This window comes from Brienomyrus brachyistius, chromosome 10, assembly GCF_023856365.1.
Source record: "Brienomyrus brachyistius isolate T26 chromosome 10, BBRACH_0.4, whole genome shotgun sequence".
Classification (NCBI taxonomy): Eukaryota; Metazoa; Chordata; class Actinopteri; order Osteoglossiformes; family Mormyridae; genus Brienomyrus; species Brienomyrus brachyistius.
Window position 1 is genome coordinate 18,713,753 of NC_064542.1, and position 17,113 is coordinate 18,730,865.

Genomic DNA, 17,113 nt, shown 5'->3' on the forward strand with positions numbered 1-17,113 from the left:
CAACGGACCTGTTTGTAACTGCAATGAAACTCGTCACGAAAAGAAATTGCGCAATTACTGTAATGCGGTGCTTTTCACTGATGGAGACTTCTAAGCACTTATGTAAGTCGCTCTGGCTATGGGCGTTTGCCAAAGGCCGTAAATGTAAATGTAAATAACATTCATCCAGCTTTCTAGAGAGAGAGAGAGAGAGAGAGAGAGAGAGAGAGAGAGAGAGAGAGAGAGAGAGAGAGGAAAAGCAGGATTCATACGGAGGCATTTGAATTTTATGTCCCATTGTATGAATATCTTTGTGATAATCAACAAAACTATGCATCAGGGGTAAGGAGGTAAAATAATAATTTAAAAAAATAGTCAATTATAAAACAAATCTTATGAAAATTCTCAGAACAGATATTAGCATGGTATAAACGTCTGGCTTTCTCTAAAATTAATCTATATTTGTACCCATATTTATTTTTATCAGGTGTACAGTAGCAGGAATTTTCCAACTTTCCTATTCTCTGCTTCTGAAGGGAAGTAACGAAGTTTGTTGTGAGAAACAGTGTTGACACGATGTAGGCGGTTGAAGAGATTTCACTTTGCTGTGGCGCCACCTAGTGCTGTGCCAGCGTTCCCACAGCCATCATCCACATACTGAATGCCTGACAGCTGGCACAAAAATACCAACCCACAGTGCCCCCTGGTGTCTGCTGTGAGACTTGCACTCAAAATATCTCTGAGCTATATTAACGTTTCCACTGTTTACGAGCCTTTTGAAAGAAAGAGATACGCATGTCAGGGAACCTACAGACAAGCATCTTTGCTGCACTATCTACAGTAATGAAAGAAGGTCTTTGGGAGACATTAGATTCCCTCCCTACTCTGTATCTGTGATGTCTGCATATTCTCTGTTGAAGTGAATTTTCTATTAAGATTCCTGTCTAATCCTACAGTCCAAAAACATGCAGTTCCTGTAAACATCAAACATCAAACATCAAAGGGAAGCAATTTCATTGATTCAGGTGAAGGGTGCAGGTGCCCAGACACGCCCAGCACCCCCACCCCCCCACTGCATATGCCTGTAAACGATGATTCATACCAGGAAAAATAAGTTCATTTACGCCCGTTAACACCATTTTCATCAAACTATAATTACATATTTATTATATAAATAATTACCAATATAAATTCCACTTGCTTCTATTATTCTATTATGTTTGTATGCTCCATAGTACCAAATTAAAATGTATATTTCTGAGTGAAAATAGGGGTCTTCAAAATACAACATACTGTTACTTTAATTCTGGGGCTCAGCATACATTTCTAGCATTGGGTGATTTTTTTGATACATCGCAATGTAACAGACAGAACTTTTCATTTTGGACAATAACAAATCTAGTGTTCCATTACATTCCAGGTAACCCTTCAATTTACCGCTCCTTGGACTTTGTATTTGTTGCTTGTTCACTACAGGTTGGCTAAATGGGGATCGAAAGTACCTGGCACTGTTATCTTGGGGGTCATGGCCTGAAAAACTTGACAGAAAAAAGTCACACTGATAAGCCAAAACTTTATGACCCCCTCCACATAATCCAAATAACATTGACTGCCACGTAAAAATGGTCTGCGTCAAGGTCTGTTATGTATCATGAGGTAAGCTTATATTCAATACACGACATGCTGAGTGCAGAAGAAATGAGCAGGGATAGATATACGAGCGACTTTGACGAGGACGAAATCGTTACGGCCAGACGACTGGGTCAGAGTGTCAATGAAATGACAAGGGCTTGCGGGGTAATCAGAGTCAGCCGTGGTGAGTAGCTACTGAGGGGGAAAAATCATTAACTGATAACTGGGCGACTCAGACTTATCGATGCGAGGTGTGAATGAAGGCAAACCAACAGAAGGGCTACTGTGGCAGAAATGTCGGATAAAGCTGATGACGGCAATGGGAAAACTGTGTAACGACATACAGGGCAACGAGCCCTATTACTTATGGGGCTACATAGCTGCAGACCTGTCAGAGGGACCACAATAATCCCATCTATCATCGGAAGCTCCTATGGTGGACACACGGGCATCAGAACTGGACCCTGGAGCGACGGCCACCTGAAGAAGAAGAGCCCACCTGGTCTGATGAATCTTGTTTTTTGTTGCAACAAGTGATCGGCTAAGTAGGTGTCAAGAATCTGTGGGATGTGTTGGACCAGCAAGTCTAACCTGAGGTACCCAGTCCCATATGCAGCAAGGCTCGATGCCCTGTGTGTGTCGTTACTTTCTGTTGGATTGTACCACACGGAACAACCTTCATTCACATTCCGCACTGACGAGCCTTGGCCGCCCAACGCCCTGCGTGTGCATCGTGGGTTTTCCCTCCTTGGACCTCTTGCAGCAGATACTCACCACAGCAGACCATGAGCACTTCCACAGGTGTCGCCCTTTCAGAGATGTTCTAACCCAATCGTCTGGCCATAATGATCTGGCCCTTGCCAAAGTCAGCTCTTCATCTCTGCCTATTTATTCCGCACTCAACATGCCGGCTAAGAGTATTGAACGTCAGCTTACTGTGTAATATATATCGCAGATATATCCCACGCGCTGTTTTTACAAGATTATTCATTTCAAGTGAGGGTGGTCATAAGGTTTTGGCTGATCAGTGTGTATTTGGTTTGCAATTCTGTGGATGGGCAATTACAAGCATTGATGTCACACCCACTGACAACATGCTATATATTTCCAACATGTAAATCAAAACATGAATTTTCAAGATTTGTCTGTATTCAGTCCAAGAGGTTACATCAAAAGATATGCAAATGTACTCATTGGCACTAAGCCTGTCAGCAATCCCAGGCATTTTGTTTGCCAATATTAGAATTATATTCATAATGCTGGAATTGGCCATATATTCTTATCTTGTATCATAGTTTGCATTACACCTTAGTACCTACAATGAGAATCCTATGTGTTGTGGAGGTTTGTATATGTATTGCTAATTGTGTATATATACTTAGCCAGCCCACAACCATTACGCTTACTGAAAAACTACAAACTGCTAATGGGGTGGTTTGGAATGCATTTTTAGCTACAGACCAAAGCTGGTGTCACTCCAGACTGGAATCATGGGAAGTGTAGTTCTCTCTTCTCCATAGGTGAAAATGACACTGGCAGTCTAGGATCCAGGGGTCCAGATTATGGGAATGGTCTCAGGCGAAAGGCTGATCGGGGGTGTAGTTGAAGCTGGCATCCAGGAACATGGTCAAGGTTCCCAGGGTGGTGATAACGACAAAGAGCCAGAGGAAAAGCCGGTCCACCACGATGGCGATATACTGCCAGTCTCCTTTCAGCTGTGGACACATTTCTGAAGCTTCAGTGGAGCGTTCCCGACAGATATATGGAAGTGACAGTGGGGCATGCTGGGAAACACACATGGCATGGTTCCCATGGCATCACCATGCATAACATGAGGCATGGCGTTCTGAATATTCAGAACATAGTTATTAGTTTGCTTAGGAATAAATTCCCACCGCACCTGAGTTATTAACTACACATGTACAGTACAAAGGAAACATACATATGGACCTTCAGAGTCATCTACATATCCACTGTTTGCAGTGACATGGTTATACCCTCTACATTTCAGTTATGTTGTTAGATATTGTACCAACTGCTTAACATACTACGAAGGAGATGGGGGAGGGGGGGGAGGGGTTAGGAGAGTAATAAGGGGGAGATAGTAAGAGCGGAGTACAATGTACAGTGGGGGGGTTAGGGTTAGGGCCAGATGAGAGGCTGGTTCTTCAGAGCAGGTAAAGGGGACCTACTGTTTCATCAGTGTCCTGCCTCTTTAGTTGTTCGGCCATGTAGGTGACAGCAGCAATGGCTGACTTGAGATCAGGGGGCAGGATCAGGCAGTAGTTATCACTGTCAAAGTATCTCTGCAGCTGGACTGTATTGTCGCCCCTGGGGACACATGCAGACACATATGCACGAGCCCTGAGTGAGGTACTTAATACTGCCATAAGACCTGCAGCCGGACCGTTTCCAAAACAGCCACTTGCAAGGACATTCACAAGAGCCACAGGCAGAGAGGAAAAATGCCTTTGAAAACTGTCACATGAAGCACGACTTTACTGTGAAAAGGTGCAATAAATCATGAAAATCCTCACACACAGCAAGACGTCTTGTAAATATCCATCCATCTTTACGGTATTTCTTATTCATAGTATAAGAAGCCTATCCATCCCATATAGGGGAGGAAGCTTTGGGAAAAGGCAGAGGACACCCTGATTGGGACAGACAGGGGACACCCTAGATAGGTCAGGCAAGGGACACCCTGGACGGGACTGGCAGGGGACACATTGGTACGGCTGCGTTGTCTTGGGAAGAAGGTATCATGGCACTGGGATGATTTCAGGCAACACAGTGTAAAACCAACATGCCTCAGCCTATGTATCCATGTATTATATGAGGTCCAAGTGGCGTTAGCTGCAGATTCCCTATTGTATGTTTAAGAAGTCCTTTATATTTTCTCTGCACTTGTTACAGTAACATCTTGCTTCTACCAAACATTTCAGAGTTAGCTGCAGATTCCCAGCCCACTCACTCTCTCTGCATTTATACAAAGCCTTCTGCAGTCCGTATCCCCCCCATAACCCCATTGTCCTCTGCATGACCATGCTTCTGTACTGTTAAATCAGACAAATAGGAGCTGTCTGGCCATCCCGGGACTCCACAGGGGAGCCCTGCTTGTTGCAAGCTGATGTAGAAAAGAGGCAGAAAAATATAACACAGGGATTTCTGACAAGCCGGAGCTTTATACGGACTTATTTCAGGAAGGATGACAAAAGGCCTTCAGGGGAAGCAAATGCAATATTTCAGCAAGACGAATAAAGAAAACAAATACTGCACAAGAAAGCAGGTCTGTGGTGTTAAGTTAGTGGTTAAACAACAAAGCACACACAGACAAACACCAGGAATGTGGCACAGGTGCAAGCAAAATAAACAAAAGAATTAGCATATCTGGCCGGACCGCCCCCCCCCCCCCCCCCAACCATATAGATGTGTCTGCAGGGAAGATCAAAGTGAACAATTCAAAGCGGGAATAAAATCGACAGCTAGTTTTTATCTGCATGTTTGCTTGGACAGGCTAATGCCAGCAGGAACCCGGGGCCTCCATGCCGACAAGGAGGGTGGGAGGTGATGTAGCTGGGAGGGGACCGTGACTGTCTCCTTTCACGACTGAGCACTGTGACGGCTGTGTGTTGTGAGACACACGCCAGGGAAGGGAACACGATTCCTGACAAGAGGACTCGTCCGTGGTGCTTAATCTGAAGCACAGCCCCAGTTGTATCTGTCGTCAGGGCAACACTGGAGTCACCTGCCAGGCGCCGGCTTACTCTCTAACACCCAATCAAAACAAAGGCTTAAAGGTTGGCGACTGTGAGAAGCATGCTGGAGTACGGCACGCTGAAAGGGACGCCCTTGGACTGTGCTGGCGGGGTTGCCCCCACCCGAACATGCCTGCGGTGGAGACGGTGGGGCCGCATTCACACACGCACCGTGGGAGGGGAAGCCCCCTGGCACCACGGATTAGGGGGCAGCAAATAAAACTGTCAGTAGTGTGTGTCATAGCCCCCCCCCCCCCCCCCCCCCCCGGGCAGATAAAAAAAAATGGGGCCTCCTCACCAGCCAGCTACTGAGAAGCATGTTTGCTCATTCCTCTGATAAGTGTTGGACAGTAAAGAGGACATTCCAATAAAAAGATCATTCGCATTTCCAGTTCCGCGTGAGAGTACGCTGTGTGCGATTTGGCTGCCGCTTCTCAGCGGCGTCTCTGTGTTTTCGTGTTTGATCCTGTTCGTTACGTCCCCTGCAATCAGCTTCTTTCCTTCCAAACACACAGCAGCTCAGTAGTACAGACAGCATTCTTTTCATCTCCGTAACATTGCTAGTCTGCACCCTTTCCTCAGTGTGAAAGACACTGAAACACTAATTCTTGCTTTCATCACTACCCGTTTGGACTATTGTAATGCATTATTTTATGGCTTCCCTACAACAAAACATGAATAGATCACAGTATGTGCAGAATTCTGTTGCTCATTTACTTACACGCACTAAAAAATCTGCTCACTCCTCTCCTCTATGATTTCTGCCAGTTTCTTCAAGAATCAAACATAAAATGACACTCATGCGTTAGCCCCTCATTATCTGTCTGAGCCTCTGCTTCGCTACACTCCAGCCCACATACTAAGGTCATCTGATGCTAACTGGAAACGAAGGAGATGACCAAGAGCGTTTTCTCACACTGCCCCCTGGTGGACATGACCTCCGGATTAACATAAGCTACCGTGTGCAAGTATGAGCAGCACCGCTTGTGGAGCAACAGTAAATGTACACATCGCATGCATAGAGTATAAACCAGCCCTTACTATCAATTAAACTTTTCCATATGTATGTACATGACATTCATGCTGTTCATGGAACTGGCAGACCCCTATTATCTGTGGTTTCGACCATCCATGGTAGGTCTTGGAATGTATCATCCATGGATAACGGGGGATCACTGTATCGTGAAGTAGTGTGTAGCTCTGTCACCTGGCGATGGTTGTGATGAGTGCCACGACCAGCGTTGGCATTACCTCCTTCTCCATGGGCGCACGAGCTCTGGGTTGATGTTTCGGGCAAAGTACTCGCCACCGGGCCTCCGGCTATCCAGGCAGGACAGGGGCGTGTCTTGCCTGCACTCCTCCTCAGGGGACTCCTCTGCATGGGGCCGCTTCATCCCCAGGTATGGGGGCAGGAACTGGATGAACACCTGGGTTGGTAGTTAAAGCATTGACAGCTTATAGGGTGACGTCCAAGAATAGCACATCAAATAGTTTCGCAAAAATTCATCGATTTCCCATTCTGAATAACCAGTAATGGGTTGTGGAACCAAACAATACTGGATAAGGGCTGTAGCAGCCAATAATGTAATAACACGCCAATAATGTTAACATTTTTCTGTTAATAATGTAATAACCGGTCAATAACGTTATTATGTTTTAATTTAACGGTATTATGGTATGGACCATTTATTACATTATCGACTATTAATGCATTAAGTATGGAAACATTATTACATTATCGGCTTCTATAGACCATTCTGTCATAGGACACACATGCTACAGGTGTTGAATTCCAAGGGCAAACAGGAGGGAAATGGAGTACCCAGAGAAAACCTCACAAACATGGGGGGGGCATGCAAACTCCACCCCCCGGACTAGAGGCCGGAATCAAATCCTGTCCGTATGAGGCCACATTGCTACCCAGTGAACTGTCACACCAAACATACACGTTATGCTTATTATACATGCTCATTACTGTGCAAGGATACTTCAACTGGTCATATAGGGGGGGATTTGTGGTTCCTGGAGGTGAAAAAAATACTGCTGTATGAGCTACTCCAGGAGCCCAGCATGACAGGTGTGAGCGTCTGTCAAAGAGCAGAGGCTGGCTGAGAAGGAGCACCCACCTTACGCACCCACAGCGGCATGTGGTGAGTGCTGGGCGAGCGGTGGTGGAGGTTCAGCACCACCACGCTGAGGATGACCGAGAAGGTGACCAGGATCATGGTGAACATGACATAATTGACGATGATAGGGATGCCTAGAGAGGTTTCAGGGACCTTGTCGGCCAGCAGGAGCATGAAGACGGTTAGAGCGATGAGGACAGATATGGACAGGGTCATCTTCTCCCCTAGTACAACAGACATAGATATACATGAATACATATACACTCTACACACATCACACAAAATATCTTCTCACTGAAACCTCCCACCCATATTTCTCATCCCTCTTCCCACCATGTGTCCTCTCCATCTGTACCTTCCTTGAACCCCCTTTTCTTTTTTTTCTTCTATCCTCTAAATTCTCCATATCTGCTGACTCCCCCAAAGGTTTTTAGCGAGCATGAGTCTCACCTAAAAACTTAAACGGAATGTGACTCTTCTCAGAACTACACACCAGTTTCCATCGTTCGGTTTCCTCTCACTCTTGAACAGGGGTAGGGAACCTGATCCATGTAGAGCCGATGTGGGTGCAGGTTGAGAACCACTACGTTATTATTGGCTGACTGAAAGGTCATCCCAAAAATCTGCACCCATACCGGCTCCCCATGGATCAGGTTCCCAACCCCTGCTCTAGAAGGTGTCTTCACCAGATCCTTTGCCTTTCATCCCTTCCTGGACGATTCTCATTACAAGATTTTTTTCATAAGAAACTTATTTCACACTTTTGATTTAGAGCTAAAAGTTTACTTACTTTGGCTCAAATAGTGACGTCTTAGAGAGCTTTGCACAAAGGTTTAAAGCCTGAGCTACCCACATCCCTAATGGTGTATCACAAGCGTCCTCAAACAGGCATGGCCAACACAGTGGAGATGCTTAACATCGCTGCTGACACCATATCCAGCTGAGTAACTCTCTGCCCATGTGGATAACGCAACTGTGGTGTCATGAAGAGCTGCTGAGAACCATGGCCTCACTTGCACCCAGTCCATCTCACCAAGCACTGACCACCAGCATCCAATCTATGCAACAATTGCAGCACCATGCTCAGAGTATTGAGCTGGTTGAAAATATTATGATATCTTAGCTAGTCTGTCATATTGCACTTCTAGTATTCAATGAATAAATAATATTCTCATGAATAAAGGAGCTATTGTTTAAAATACTGACATTTATTTTCCCAGGGAATAATATGCCTTGATAAGCAAGAGTCTCATCCAAGGTCACCCATTAGACATGACTGTGAGCAGTGAGATATGATTTGGACACCAGAATACACCATTCTGGCTCAGTAAAGTCCAGAACCAGGAGATCTGCTTTCACCTGCATCGGGAGGGAGATAGAAGACAAAGATGGCCAAAACGCTGGTAAGAATGCAGGGCACAATAATGTTCACGATGTAGAAGAGCGGCTTCCTTTCGATAATAAGGTAGAAGGTGATGTCCTCATACAGATCCTCCCGGACATTCTTCCTGGACGGCTTGTGACAGATCTGCCATTCCCCGTTCTCTGATAGGATCACAGCAACCAACACGTCATTAGGTCTCCAAATGCGTAATTTGTGATGTTTCATTGGGCAGAAAGTGGTGAAGGAGCACAGTTCATAACCAAAAGGTCTACATGATTAATTTACATGGGGTCCACTCTTGTCAGGTGTAATTACCCTGAAATACCTCTCCAAAATGCCTGCATGTAAATAGACAGCATGCAAATGAGTAAGTTATATGGATGTTTTTGAATAGAGATTCTGCTAAGAAACAAAATAATGTCTGATAATCTCAATATAAGATTATATATGTGCCCGGATCAGTCCTTGCCCTGTCGTTTCCCTGCCTGGCCAGCAAGTGCTGCTGGTCTCCCCTTTCTTAGTGTTTGGGTCCTTCATGATTATGACCCACATCTGAACCTGTTAGGCGTGGTCCTAGAGTTTGAGTTGTTAATGACCCGCACCTGTGCCTTGTTGCCCCTACTTTTTAGTGTTTGGTTAATTGTCAACACTTGTTTCTTCTCCATCCTCAGTGTGGAGTTTATATGTGGTTGCTTGTTACTAGCCAGTGCCTTTGTTTCCTGTATGTGATGCTGTTGGATGTTCTCTGATTAGTACCCTGTTCTGAATCTGTGTCCCCTCAGCATTTCCTTGTTTACTTGAGTCTTTGTTGATTCTCGTTCTACCTTCCCGCTCTTTTGCTTAGACCCCTCGTGATCCCTTTTGCTTTCAGGTTCTGTGAGTTCTGTTAATAAAATCCCCTTTTGTGAGTAAACCGCACTGTGGACTGTCCTTCCACCATGCCTCGCCATAGCAATATGCACGTATTTTTGGTGGAATATCCACATTTAAGTCATTGAACCCTATAAACCAAAAGCACATACGAAGAAGTCAGGAAAACACAGAGAGGGCAATGGTGAAGATGGTGATTTTCAATGTACTGACCAGTAAAGGCATTCTCATCGATTATAATTTCATGAATCTCCTGGCCATTCTCATCCACAGCATACTGAAGATCCACCTCAGAAGAGTCATAGGTATATGACCGGAAAACCATGGAGCAATTCTGCCAGTCAAAGGGGAAGTACGCCACCTGGAAAATAGAGGGTGACTTTTACAGCAGTCTGCAGTCACAGTAGCAGCTGGCTGTTGCTGCTATCAATTCAATGTATTATGTTACAGGAGTGTTACTGCATTTGTTTTTATAAAAGGGTCTTAACACATGATGTCCATGCTATCTTTCAAGGAAAGAAGACCAGCTACTATATGTGTGCTGTCCCCCACCTGTTTCTTGTCACTCTGCTGTAGAAGCAGAGAGTCAGGCGGGAGGGGAGCCCTGACATGTCCAATTAAAACAAAGGACAATTCTGCATCTCCTTGGGCCTTCTAGGCAAAGACGGCCCTGAACCAGTGTAGTACTGGGGGGAGTTATGTTCCTATACATCCCGATGAGCAATCAACTACAGGCAGTCCCCAGGTTAAGAACGTCTGACTTACGGAAAACTAGTACTTGTGTCATAATGCCTATTTTATATAAAAAATTGGGTTAAATACAATAATTTGCATATGTGTACTACTTTGTGATGCTCATACATACAGGGTTTACATACAGTATCATATGTAATTACTACTACTATTATTATTATTATTATTATTATTATTATTATTATGCAGTGTATTATTATTTTTATGTCTTACCTACAAATTCAACTTAAAATCGGACTCGGGGAATGGATCTCTTTCGTAACCTGGGGACCGCCTGTATAGATTTGTAATCTATTGCTGTAAGAATCTATCATATTAAGCATTTACGTACACAATATAAAGAATTAAGAATACAGCGGTTTTATTCCAGCTAATATGGAAAGGTTTATATGAAATTATTTTTATAAAGGTTTGTCAATTTTAATTTTTTCTATAAATTCTCCTGAAATATGTGTGCTGCTATGACCAGGTCGCACTACAAGTCCGAGTCATTACAAAAGCCATAGAGAAGGACAAATGCATAGAAGTGAAGGTGTGATACTCTCAAAACTGAGAGGCCACAGTAGGGAAATTTGGAATGGGGGGGCACATGGGGAGCCCCAGGTACCTCTATAGAGCAGGTGCTGCGGTAGATGGCCGGGGGGAGCCAGGTCACCGTGCCGTCACTGTACACCAGCACATTGACATAGAGGGCCACATCAAAGTGACCGTCATTGCTGCAGGATAAATAATGATTACTATCAAATAAAGATGGTAATGCTGCCTGGCTCATATTGATGTTTGTCAGTTTTGTTTGGATCAATAAAACAAGCCAGGAAAACCATGAGATAAGACGAGAGTGTGGACACGTCAGTCTTGTGTTGTAGACGTGTCGATATGAACATTCAGTTTCAGGAGACGAGCATGGGCTGAATATTCACAACTACTCACAGAAGCTGAGCAACTGACAAGAAATTGACAGAAGTTACTAGCAATGACTTGCTTGGTGTTGCCCTACAGCTGTTAATAAGACAAACTTACTTGTTGATGAGGTAGATGTCTGGACGCCACACATTGTTTGGAGGGATTCTCAGAACCTGAATGTTGTCATATTCCTCAGGATTCCAGGAAAGTCTGTAATCCTTCCAGGCCTGGATAGGGAGTACAAATGAGGCAATTGGAGGTTGGTTCCCGTCTGTCTTGTAACCAATAACCCCCGCTCCCTCATGTTCCCAGTATAATGTAGTTGTAGGCAGGCATATTTGAATTTTATCAGCATTCGAGAAAACTGGAATGGAGGATATGGGGGGGTAAAAATGAAGTAAATTCTGTTAGAGGAAGTGACAAGGCAATTCCAAAGAAGATACAGTGTGTGTTGAAGATAAATGTGCTCACCAGATTCATAAACACATTGGTCGTCATCTCCTCATTCTTCTCATTCTGTGGACAAGGCGGGAAGCAAAATGAAGATGACGTCCTTGGGCGTGACATTTCCCTCAGCTAACCACATAATTAACTGCACCTGAAGCAGCTACTGTCACCTAATTCTGTGTGACTGCATATTGTCACATGGCACACATGGCGAAACTCTGGCAGCCGATGTGGGGAAGCTACCCTAAATGAACAGGTTCTTCGAAGAGCACGCAGCCAAGCTTAACCTCCTGGGAGCTACTGCTGAAAGGCTGGACTCCACTGGAGAGAAAAGGTGAGGGACACATGCCACAGAGGAAGGCATTTTATGCAAAGGGGAATTTTGTTTGTGGGGGGCACATAACTCAAAGACCAGGAGAATTACTGGGGAGGGGGGCACTTTCTGAACTTGGCAACTATACGTAGTTCTGTCAGCAAAGGCCATTTGCTTTGTAGTATACATAAACACAGGAAAGCTGGACCTCGAAGAACTTAGGAGACACTAATGAAGTTCTCCATTTGTTCTGCTCTTAAGATCTCTTTCTGAGTGAAACAACAGCTTTACTTTTCCTGACTGAATATCTTCATTTAGAAAAATGATTTAGTCAGGACCAACAACTTCTCATGGTTCGGGCTGCTTCATCTACTGAAGACTCGGCCAAAGCAGTAGTCCTATCATTTTTAGCACTTTATCTCACCACATGAGATGCTGCACCGTTGTAAGTCAGGTTCATTAACTAATGATTTCTTATCGGTGTTTGAGCTGAGCCTCTTCTGGACTCCACACAGTTCATTGTTTTCAAATTTTATCTGGCACATGGACTAAAAAAACACTCGTACATGTGTGTAGTGAAATGCTCTTTTCACCTGCTCCGTGGTTCGTGCTGAGAAGAAAATACGCAATACAAAATAAATCGTATAAAAAACATACATATTATAAGAAAAATGACAATAAAAATAAAACTGTAAAAAATACTAACAAAATTATTAATTAGCTATATTAGTAATTGTCTTACCTATTTAAGGCAGCAATCTGGAAAATGTAAAATGAAAAAGTGAAGGATAACATAAAGTGGCAGATATTGGGGGCCTTTTAGTATATTAGCCATCATTTATTTCATGGACAGCCTGAGGGCAGAAACTCTCTGTTGGGGTAAAGGCTCCCTGAGCGTGTCAGAGAGGAAAGGCTGCTTTTTTTAGGGGGGGGGGGGGGGGGTCACCCACAGGAGGTTTTCCCGCTAAAATTCTCATGCATATGCATGGATTACGATATAATACAATCCTAGGCACTTGGACTGGATTTCCAGTTGATGAAAGCAATTATGCATAGAAGTATTTCATTGGTATATTTAATTATTTAATGAATGAATTAAGGTATATTTTTTTCTTATGCCATCAGTTCCAAAAATGAACACTGAAAACTGAAAAATAATATAATATTTCATGTACCTAAGGTAAGCAAACATCACTCAACAATAGTTAACCATAGGGTAATTCTTTATACATAACTCAGTGTGTTAAATCCTAGTTTATGCACAGTATTAATAAGTGCAAAACAAAAATAAACTTTGTTTATAAAACCTTTCAAATTCTTGCCTCTGCACAAGCCTTAAACTTTTACAATGACAAGTCCTTGTATCCAATCGGATCGATGATGGTGGGTAATTGTCAGAGAACATTTTTCAATATTTTCAGTAAAGAATGTAAATAACATTCAATAGCAATTACCGTATGCAGCATGTTTGTTAACCTTGCCGTGGGACTTGAAGCCTTTCAAAGGTCATGCCAATTTCGGCCAGCTTCAGCTAGGTGCTGCTTAACCGAAGCATTTCATCTGTCAGGTCACCTAGCGGCATATCAGTAACGTGTCTTTATACACTTTATACGTCACTCCAAAATCATTAGGCCTATGTCTCCAGAAGATTTTCCCTATTCTATGCAGACAACAACAACAAAAGCAGTTCACCGTCTAGCTCTGGCTCCCCAAACACTTGGTTAAAATGGCTCCCTGTAAAGCTGTCCGGCTTCCAAAGCGTATCCCACACCCTCTCATTTTGTCATATAAAATATGATTTGTGCATTTGAAAGGATTACGGGAGTCTTATCTGCTTCTGCGACCGCACGAACATAATTACGGACAGCCACCACTGAGATTTTGCCAGCGGCTGCATGTGTCCCGTACCAACGAAATAACGAGGGCGTGTTTGTGAACAGCAGAATGATTAGAGTCTGCCAGAGTCGTACCAGGCTGATGAGCTGCGAGAGAGTCATTCCCACTCTCACCATCACCTTCTCCTCCCAGTGCCGTGCAGGCCGCACCTTCAGGTTGTAGTCCTTGAAGATCTTCCGCAGTAAGAGCTTCTCTGTTTCTGAAGCAGCTAGAGAGCAAAGCAAGGGTGTGAAGAGGCCATCACGAGTGTGCAGGGAGTTATGGGATAAGTAAGAACATTATAGTACCCGTAAGAAATAGAACCAAATGAAGACTTTAGCTAATGGTATGTGTTTCTGAATCTGTATCTGAAAACAACAGTTCATACACCTCAGTATTGGCATCGGAATATAGTGAACGTCAACAGCTTTATAACTCATCAAGTTACTAGAATTTGTTTCAGCGTTCATCATTTTCAATTATTTACTGATTACATGTTTTGTTTTAGCAGGAATAATATCTAGAGGCCAGTAGAATGGAAAGGAATCAAAAAATCTGACTAGACTGCAGACCCGTAGCTGCTTCATCACTCGTACTTGGAAAGCTGTGTGGCATGTAATTAAAGGACAGCGAAACACATAATGTGAAAATGCAGAACGGAAATCTCCCAGAATCAAGTCGAATGGGTAAAAAAAACTTCCTAAACATGACATGGAGCAGAATAAAGCCTTTTCTGCATTGAAGAGGCACGACGCCGACTGCCGACTGCGTCCTGGAGCAAAGTCCCTAATGCAATGATGATTGATGGGACGTGAAAAAGCTGAACAGTGCAGCCTGATGTATTTAGCGGGAAATAAAATACAACATCAATGGTTAGAGAGACATGGAAGAATGAATGAATGTTTAACCAGGCCTTTCACGTCTCCTCATTCCTCCTAGTTCTACTTCTCTTCCAATTTTCCATCAGCTCATTTTCTTAAGGCCCTAAATCTCCCCCCCCAAACCCCCCCCGCCCCCCATCACTGAGACATCATCGCTGTTATAGGTTTTCCCCACAGTTTACCTCTTTTTTTTCCAGAGGACACCATGCATCATGACCCAATTCTGACTTCCACTGTTCCCAGTACCCAAGCACAAGGAAACACAGTCCCAGGGGTGGGATTGTGGTTGGACAACATGACTGCAGGGTCACAAGCTCCACCATCCCAAACTTGCATTTAACCTTCAAGTCCTCTTGTGACACCTCTGATCAGAGATTTCTGGTTTCGAAAGAGATTTCCTGAACACAGTCACGTCCTCCTAACTCTGTTTCGATGATCGTGATGCACGTTAGGCTTGTTGAAAATTCCTTACTAGTGGTTATCGAATCAGTCATTGTCTCTCTGCTTATGAGTAACTGCATTGTACGCCTCACGTGGCTCTCCTGACCTGACACAGCTTCTCTACACATTGTCTCTACTTTCTCTTTCAAACATACATACGCAGTGGTCTGGCAGACTATCCTACCTGAAAGACTGAGCAGACAGTAGCTCCATACAGTCCACAGGAGAACGGTCACCATCTCTCTCATCATTGGGGCAGGCAGAAGGCATCCAAAAGGGGCCGTGCATGTGGTCACGTCCCAGCTGTCAGCTCTATCTAGGCTCTTCCACTGGTTGGCTTTGGTCTTTGTGCAGCTATTCCAACCTTTTACCCAAAACGAAATGGAGAAGGCCCTCCTTCGTTCATGTATGTATTGTATGGGCATCCTGTATTCCAAAACGTCCCCTCCTGATTGGCCGCGTGCTGTGAGTGACAGCTGGATGGAATGCGTTTCATCTTCTGAGTCTCCAGCAGGCACCTGTTGGTGTTTGCACTGGAGAGGGAGGGGATACGTGTATAAGGACTGGGGGGGCAGCAAGGGCTATGGGTGCATGACAATGGGTGATATTTTTGGGACAACAAAGGGAGAGTGGTTCAGATGACCAGTACCCTAGAGGAGGGGGGAAACTCCAGTAGAGACCTTGACAAAGCAGGCCGTCTAGGTTATGTCGATCAGCTTTCATGTGTATCGAAATGCCATCGACATCTTATCTCCGTCTCCTGCATCCGTCCTGGTCAGTGTTTGTCTCTGCGTCTCCACAGCACAACAGGCATTTCCAGGCCAGACAATGAATGGAAACAAGGCCTATTATGATTAGGATAAGGAGACATGCCCCATTGACATCTAATACATGGAGGCGACAGAGTAATAGAAGCATTTCAGCGGCTAGGTCATCCTGAATCAGTGGGCTTAAAAAACATACAAGAGAAAATGATTCTCCCCTTGCCGATCTTTTGTGAAATTTGATCTTAGCTAGAAAACTGGAAAAAGTACTAATGGCATTAAAAAAGGGGGAAAAGGGATCACCAGCTCTGTAAACATGACTTGAAGCCGCTCATTGCATCCTGTTCCCAATATAAGCATGATATAAATTATATCTCAGCCCACATTATCCCCTGTCTCTGCCAGTCTTCGGCAAGGTGGGAACACATTCATTTCAGCTGATTAAATAAAAAAGAATGTGCTCACTGTCCATCCCCCATTTCCTCTACTTCTAACAGTTAGGCTTCAGAGAAGCAGGGAGAAACAGGAGCCATTACTGGGGAGGCTTGGCGGCCCAATTGTGTGGTGGGCGATGGAGTCTAACTAGAGAGGCAGAAAGACCCATTATAAATACCCCGAAATGCAGCAAGAATCTGAAACAGGCCTGATTCTCGCTCATGCCCCCCGGAACGGCCAGCTGAGCGATGACACAGGCCCGCGCCGCGCTGTCCACTTGCAGGGCCTGCCGAGTGGATAAATATAGGAGTGGCAGGCGACCGATAAAAGGGCAAGCGGTCCGTAACAGCACAGGGGTGGCACCGGGAGCAACACGTGAAGAGCTGCCAGCTGCTCTCCTCTGCCCCCAGATCTTTATTAAAGTGAAGCTGAACGAGACAGGTGTCAGGGGCTGCGTGTGCGTGTCAGGGGCTGCGTGTGCGTGTCAGGGCTGCGTGTGCGTGTCAGGGCTGCGTGTGAGGGGCTGCGTGTGAGGGGCTGCGTGTGCGTGTG

At 44.5% G+C, this 17,113-nt stretch overlaps 1 protein-coding gene across 1 annotated transcript; it reads right to left on the reverse strand.

Annotated features, from left to right (window-relative positions):
- Positions 1–1,117: 1,117 nt before the first annotated feature.
- On the reverse strand, positions 1,118–15,815 carry chrnb1l (cholinergic receptor, nicotinic, beta 1 (muscle) like). Its single transcript, XM_049028748.1, has 11 exons — positions 15,547–15,815; positions 14,136–14,269; positions 11,877–11,921; positions 11,523–11,632; positions 11,110–11,218; positions 9,963–10,110; positions 8,855–9,040; positions 7,496–7,719; positions 6,621–6,796; positions 3,804–3,942; positions 1,118–3,326 (listed from the first exon to the last, which is right to left on the reverse strand). The coding sequence occupies exons 1-11, from the start codon at positions 15,785–15,787 to the stop codon at positions 3,186–3,188; spliced, it is 1,653 nt and encodes a 550-aa protein (XP_048884705.1). The 5' UTR covers positions 15,788–15,815; the 3' UTR covers positions 1,118–3,185.
- Positions 15,816–17,113: the final 1,298 nt, after the last annotated feature.